General features: G+C 33.1%; 1 protein-coding gene across 1 annotated transcript; it reads left to right on the forward strand.

The window, feature by feature from the left end:
- Positions 1–366: 366 nt before the first annotated feature.
- Positions 367–7,249, forward strand: LOC140858539 (receptor-like serine/threonine-protein kinase SD1-7). The gene is made up of 6 exons (XM_073259361.1): positions 367–831; positions 5,364–5,647; positions 5,787–5,997; positions 6,250–6,487; positions 6,573–6,723; positions 6,828–7,249. Exons 1-6 carry the CDS (start codon positions 726–728, stop codon positions 7,119–7,121), a joined length of 1,284 nt encoding a protein of 427 aa, XP_073115462.1. The 5' UTR covers positions 367–725; the 3' UTR covers positions 7,122–7,249.
- The last annotated feature ends 640 nt before the right edge of the window (positions 7,250–7,889 follow it).

The raw sequence follows: 7,889 nt of genomic DNA on the forward strand, positions 1-7,889 counted from the left end.
AAGTCACTAACAGTATGCATCTCTTTTGATTGAAGAGGGAAGCCAAAAGCCACCCTGTTTTATTACAGAAAAGTTAATTTATTAGAGGTTCTGTACAAAGAAAAAACAGTCCTTCAGACTAAGGTTCTGAAGGACTAGAGGAAACAAATAGCAACACAGAAATAAGTGAAACACATCCAAAAGTGCAAAAATGACAACACACCATCGTGAAGACAGATGTCTCCTAGTTTTTTTTTTTTTTTTTTACCAAAAAAAAAAAAAAGACTCACTCACTTGATATGAGAAGTTTAGCTTTTCCTGTAGATTTCAATGAAACACTCACTCAACATTTTATTATTTTTTGTTTCATAAAAATTGAGCTTTCTTGAATGGTTGATTGGAAAAGGAAAGTCATCTACCGTGTTGTCTGTTAAGTAGCCTAAAACCATGGAAAAAAAGCTGTCTTTGGTAGTACTTAGGAGATGCTATCCCAGAGCACCTCAGAGTAGTCACAAGCTGTAATGACCCGCCCAGAATTTTCTCCCGCACGAATCTCAGAGCGGGTTTAATTTAAAAAAAAATGAACCTCACGTGCTGGGCATGTGAGGTGGAGAGGGGGACTCCCGATGCGAGTCAGCCTCCTCTCCGATTTTGCCAAGGAAAGGGGAGTTTGAGGCACGTTGGACTCTTAACAGTATCTAGATTCAATCTATCAAAGCCCTCCCCTCTGTGGATCAGGTTCTTGAATGTCCGACCAGTTGCCGCCGATTTTGAGTTCTTCGTCGAGTCCTTTTGTTGCGATCTTGCCGGAGAGATCGTCGGATCTCTCCCCTTGGGCGTCGCCGAACCAAGGTAACATCTTCGCCCTTCTTCTTCTTCTTTTTCTAGCATCGTCATTGCAGGATTTGGCCCGGTGAGCTGCCGATTTCACTATAAACAGGGTCTCCCTTGTTCTCCAGAACATTTTTTTTCTTTTGTTCCGCCGACTATCATCGGCCGTTGCTGTGCCGGGTTGTTGCCGTGTCGCCGCCGGGTGCTGTCGTTGGTCGCTGGCTCGGGCTTCACGGCGGTGGCGGGAAGAAGAGGGGAGGGGTGATCGGTTTAAAGAAGACGAAGAGGATGAGAGCGTTATCTCTCTCCTCTCGTTCTTCTTTTATTTTATTTCCTTCTTCTTTGTGACCAAGATTATTGAAAAGAAGAAGAAGAAGAAGAAGAAAAGAAAGAAAGAAAGATAGATTCTCTCTCTCTTCTCTTCTCTCTCTATCTTCTCTTGTCACTTGCTCTTTCTATAATTTTCTTTCTCTAAAAATTTTATAGTTTAGTAGAGAGTCTAGATGTCCAAGCATGGTTGGATTTATCAGTTAACCCCACGAGGAGTTTTGAACCTGCAATATTAGAATCATTTACTGTAATTTTTTATTAGTTCCTAATCATCTATGATTTTTATATTTGATTTTGATCATGTAGAGCTGCGATTGCCGGCACAAGATATTGAATAAAATATATTATTTTCAAGTTCGTTGATTACTATGTTGGGGTCAATCATCGATAGAGGTAAGAGTTCTTCAACATGATCATCTATATATTTATATAAAATTATATTTGTATTATTGATGTATTTTTTATATCTATCTTTATGTGTATTATTCATTATTGAATTGATGTTGCTTGCATTCTGATTAATTGATGCTTAATGATTATTGAGTAAAGAAAACTTAATTTAACATAATTGATGGGGTGTGCACAGTATTTGGATTGGTTGGTCATGTAAAATATGTGGTGCATATGCCGAGTTAGTCTCAAATGAGAGTGCAGCATTGTTTTTGGCTTACTACAGACTGGAGCATGATTATGACTAATTTAATACCAAAAATCATATTATGACTTTAATAATATGGATAGAGTATGTGCAATATTTGGATTGATTGACCATGCAAGAAATGTGATATATGTGCTAGATCAACCTCGGACTGGGGTGCAATAATGTGTTTGGCCTATCACGGGCTGGAGCATGATTATAATTAGTTCAATACCAAAAAGATAAAATATAAATTTACATAACTATAAGTGTGGAAAAGTGAAGCATATGGATTAGTCGGCCATGTATGAAACATGGTGTATTAGTTACGGATTGAGATGTTTTAGCCTACCATGGGCTGGAGCAAGGTTGTGATTAGTCCAGTGCAAAAATCAAATTAAGATAATGAACTAAGTCTAATTGAAAGGTATCTAGACTAGCTGGCATATGTGAAACATAACATTTGTGATGTCAGCAATGGGCTAAGATGTGGTTACCAGTCATGGACAAAAATGTGATGTGTGTTTGGCCTACTATGAGCTAGAACATGAGCGGGTCTAATCTAGTACCAAAATAATAATGTTGTTTAGATCAAAACTATATTAATTAATAAATAATAAATAATCTCATTGAATTACTGTTGAATAGAATTGTTAAATTGTGATGTGTGATATATTTAATAGAATTGTAGGTAATGATATTATTCAACTATCAAATTAATGATGTATGAATCTTATTATTTTTCAATCAGTTATATATACTTGTTAAAAGATGTTTTCATATTCATACTGATGTGAGTGTGTGGTATCCTTCTTGGACTGTAAAGCTCATGATCCTTTCTTTTTTCGGAGTTGCAAGACACATAGTTTCAAATGAGTTAATATAGAATTCGAATAATAGAGTGATTTTAAAATCTTACATATTCTTTAGGATCTTGTTTTAAGGAGTGTGCAACCGTATTACATGACTGACCCCAGTGTTGGGTTCGGGGTACGACATAAGTAAACCAAAGACTTATCTAATCTTCACTTCATCCTTTGGGCCCGTTCTTTGGAGGATTAAAAAACTATCTAAAAATCTATATTTTCCTAAGTAAATTTTTTCGGACAATATTTTGACAAAAAATTAATTTAGCCATATTCTTTTATGTATTAGAAAATGGCTTCGAAATCTATTACCTATGTTTTTTAGTATTATTATTTTTCTGAATATGTTGCTAAGATCTATCTATATTTCTATAATATCTAATATAATATTATTATATTGTATAGTATTGTATATCATTATATATTATAACAACAATCATATATTAGACTATGATAATAAATTATATTATAATAATATATTATATTATAATAATGTAATATATTATAATAATGTAACATATTATAATAATATATTATCATATGATCATAATATTTTATCATATTATATTATTATTATAGGGTTAGGGATATTTTACTATTTTAGAAATAAAATATAAAGGTTATTTTTCTAGCTGATAGAAAAATAACTTATCTACCTAGAGAGCTTACTCTTTAGAGGGTAAAAAATTTACCTAAGAATTTAAATTTTTTAGATAAATTTATTCATATTTTTCATAATATCTTTTATTATATAAATATTATTATATATAATAATATATTATCTTATATTATATATTGTTATATGTATTATATGATATATAATATAATATGGATATATATTATATTATTTTTAAAAATTATATATTATTATATTATATAGTATAATATATCTTTATTATATATTATTATTATATTATATCATATTATATTATTATTATATGGTTAGTGGTATGTTATGAATAAAATTAAAAAAGATTTTTTTTCAGTTAATGAAAAAAATGGCTTACCCATCTGTTAGATGGATAAAATTTTAAATCTATTTTTACAGATAAATACTATCCATGAAAAAATAACTTATCAATCTAAATAAGCATAAGAATATGGATAAGTTGATCAATTTTTTTCATGATATTTATACATCAAAGAGTAGGCCTGAGAAGTTTAAGAATATTGGTAGGTTGCTCAATAGGAAAGTTGATCAATTTTTTTATAATATTTATCCTCCAAAAGACATATTTTAAGATTTAAAAGGAAAAGATTTACGTGATATATATATATATATATATATATATATATATATATATATATATATATATATATATATATATATATATATATATATAGTTTTAGAATGCTGATGCATCCAGAAATCATAAAAAATTGAGAAAGAATATAACAAAAATATTGGTGAAGTTTGAAATTAGAGACAGCTTAAGAGGTTATAACCTTTGAGCAACCTGAAAACGCTCCATAATCTAACGGTCCATCGTGGTTTCGTGTTTTTTGTGGAGTATTTAATTATTCATTCAATTATTAAATATAGGATAGGGCTCATGGCTTTATTGCTAAAAAAAGGAAGGGGTGAAATTGGGGAACTAATATCCTAGTAATGAATTCTTTCTTCGGGAAAAAAAATAATAATAATAACATGCAGGTAATGAAATGAAGGCTACTGTCATATCAAAACCAACTTTACAGCAGCGTCAACTTCCGTGTAATATGATAACTAAAATAACATAACAACGATGCTAGAACCCATCGTACTCGCGCATAGATCTTCTGCCGTATATTATATCATACGGTGCATAGCATATTATGGACGACCACACACAACGAACGTGAATCTATATACAACCATCCATGTACGATGAATGATGCACTATATATCATATGATGCGGTATACAATAAAAAATTCAAGCTCATCGTACTTCCGACATAGGATGGCAATTGGTCGGGACAGAACTATGTTTGAAATTATCTCAAGGTGGAAATTTTGAGAAATTATTGATCAGAACGATTTTAACATATATATATATATATATATATATATATATATATATATATATATAAAGATCATTCAATAATAATAATGAAAAAAAAAGATATATTATAATTTAAATTTGATTAAAATTTTTAAATAAAAAAAATTTATACTTAATTATGATTGGTCAGCTAATAATTTTTATTGTTTTGAGTTCATTTTATTGGATGATATGCAGGTCTGTATTGAATGGTCCAAGATATATACGGTAGAATGGTTCTAACCGATAATTTCTTGGAAAGCCCAGCCAACCTGCACCTAGACCCAGAGGTATGCTGTAGCCCTAGCCCTACCCTTAATCTAAGCAGGCCCATTCATTTTCCCGCTTACCCATCCTGCCCGATAACTCCGGCTTCTATTTCTAGCCAGGCCGGCCCATCGGTTTTCCTTGGGCCAGGCTTCAGGCTATTAAGCCAGCCGGGCCCACTGACATCCACATTGAACACTTGATCCTTCACGTATCATTGAGTGATATCGCCTTTGGAATCTATGACAGCCTTTTTCATCATACGTTAGATAAGTGATTTCTTTAAAATCTTTTTCAAGGGAAGGTATGATGAAATTAATGTTATTTTAAAGAAAATTGTACACTACAACCTTCTTGGGACATCTCTAGATGCCATATTGCTAGAGCTAGTTGTGTTATACGGTAAAACTAATTGATTCTATTCGCTTTAGCTAAAATGAAATCAGGGAGGAATTCAGACAACAAGAAAGTGCTAATTGTCTCTGTATTGATATTTTCTTGGTTGCTTCTCTTGGGGATTGGTGGCTGTTGTATTTTGAAAGAAAAGCGTGGAACAGCTGCCTACCTAGCAGAAGAGTATTGTACAGATGATGAAATAAGTGCTAGCAAAAAATCAGATCTTCTTTTCTTTGATCTTGAGATCATATTGGCTGCCACAAACAACTTCTCAATTGAAAGTAAAATTGGAGAGGGTGGATTTGGCCCTGTTTATCAGGTAATTATGAAACAGCAATGTGATCTTAAACATTCACTCTATATACAAAAGAAATAGTTTGTTATTGAATTGAATGAATTTAGATGTAAAACAAAAATAATATGACATCATCATCAACTTGTGGATTGACACTTGGCAGGGCAAGCTCAACAATGGGCAGGATATAGCTGTGAAAAGGCTATCTGAAAAATCGTCACAAGGACTTGATGAATTCAAAAATGAAGTTACATTGATTGCTAAACTTCAGCACCGGAATCTTATACGGCTTCTAGGTTGTTGCATTCATGGAGGGGAAAGGATGCTAATCTATGAATACATGCATAATCGAAGCTTAGACACCTTTATATTTGGTTAGTTCTTAGCACTTTCTCCTACATAATAACTAGTAGAAAGGTAGAAGACATAAGTCACATGAGAGTCTTCATGTAGAGATATAAAGCTGATAATAGGGCTTCATGACTGCATTCTAGCAAAACGTCCATAACATTTTGTTACTAAACCTCACAAAAAGTAATGCTTGCATTTGGCTAATATTTACATTCTTCAATTAAAGCATAAATTGAAACCCTAAATTATGTTAACATCACTTGAAAAATGGGCAGATGAAGGAAAGCGTTCATTGTTGGGTTGGCAAAATCGCTTCACCATCATAGTAGGGATCGCACGTGGACTTCGCTATCTTCATCAAGATTCTAGATTTAGAATAATACACAGGGACCTAAAAGCTAGCAATGTCCTGCTAGATAGAGAGATGAAACCCAAAATCTCAGATTTTGGAATGGCAAGATTATTTGGAGATGATCAGACTCAGGCACGTACCCACAGAGTGGTAGGGACATAGTAAGTACCATTTTTCAAGATTTTCCAATCATTAAATGATTGTTTGCATAACCCTCTAATTATTTTCTTCTAATGATGGATGCAGTGGATATATGTCTCCTGAGTATGCAATGGACGGCATATTATCCACAAAACTTGATGTCTTTAGCTTTGGCGTTTTAGTGTTAGAAATCATCAGTGGCAGAAGAAACAAAGGATTTTACCAATCTGAGCCACATTCAAACCTTATTAAATATGTAAGTGCAACGAACACTAGCCTTTTTGTTTTATGTCAACGCAACATATCTTTTCTGAAGCATGATTCTACGTGTGTCACAATAAACTATGGAATTTGTTTTAGGCTTGGAAGCTGTGGAAGGAAGGAAAGAGCTTCGAGTTGTTGGATGAATCTTTGGAGGACTTGCATAGAATTTCTGAAGTCCTGAGGTGCATACAAGTGGGTCTCTTATGCGTTCAAGAGCAACCCAGAGATAGACCAATGATGTCCTCAGTTATCATGATGTTGGCTACTGAAAATGCTACATTGCCAGAACCAAAGGAACCTGGTTTCAACACTGAAAGAGGCTCAGTTGATATCACAACATCTATGGATAGTATGAATTATTTAACAGCAATGACGGTGCAGAATACATAGAGTTTATTTTCTTTATATTTAGTTAAAGCACATCACCTCTGATTCTCTCATGTAAAATATAGAGTTCATACTATCTTCCCTTTTCCTTGTTGAGGAAGTACTAGTAACTCTTGTTCTAGAATGTATCATGCTCTTCAAAAAATCTCTGGAGTAAAATTAGTATTGATGTTTCCTTCCTTCTACAGTAACATCTCCTAAATTCTTTCCCTCTTTCTGCATCATCTTCTTGCAAACCTCTTTTCTCTTTAATAATATCAGTGGGGCTTAGCCTCACATCAAAGCTAAAACGAAAAAAGAAAAAATAAGAAAAAATAAAGGAAAAAAAATACAAATAGAGAGAGAACATATTTCAAGGAAGAGGGGGAAGCAGCATGGTTTGCTTCTTGGATGGATTATAAGCAGAGCTCTCTACCTTTCATGTACTTGGGCCTCTCTCCACACTATAAGAAGCTGCTGAAGCAATGTTGGCTACTCTTAATCGAAAGGATGAACTCATGGCTTGCAATTTGGAAAAGAAGATTGCTTTCTTTGGGAGGTAGATTAACCTTGCTTAATTCGGTTTTGACCACTCTCCCTTCTTATTTCATATCTATTTTCAAATTACCTAAGTGGGTGGTGAAAAGATTGAACAAGATGAGAAGAGCTTTCTTATGGAAGGGGACTGATAATGTCGATGGTTTTCAATACTTGGCAAACTGAGATTATATTTGAAGAACCAAAGATCAAGGAGGTTTGTGTGTGAAGAATCTTGCTCTTATGAATCAATTA

Source organism: Elaeis guineensis, chromosome 6 (genome assembly GCF_000442705.2).
Source record: "Elaeis guineensis isolate ETL-2024a chromosome 6, EG11, whole genome shotgun sequence".
Taxonomy (NCBI): Eukaryota; Viridiplantae; Streptophyta; class Magnoliopsida; order Arecales; family Arecaceae; genus Elaeis; species Elaeis guineensis.

Excerpts from the sequence above, each read along its gene's own strand:
- LOC140858539 (XM_073259361.1), top strand. The coding sequence starts at position 726 with ATGTCCGACCAGTTGCCGCCGATTTTGAGTTCTTCGTCGAGTCCTTTT. Across the intron at positions 5,648-5,786 it reads GATTTGGCCCTGTTTATCAG|GGCAAGCTCAACAATGGGCA; the intron begins GTAATTATGAAA and ends GACACTTGGCAG. Across the intron at positions 5,998-6,249 it reads CTTAGACACCTTTATATTTG|ATGAAGGAAAGCGTTCATTG; the intron begins GTTAGTTCTTAG and ends AAAAATGGGCAG.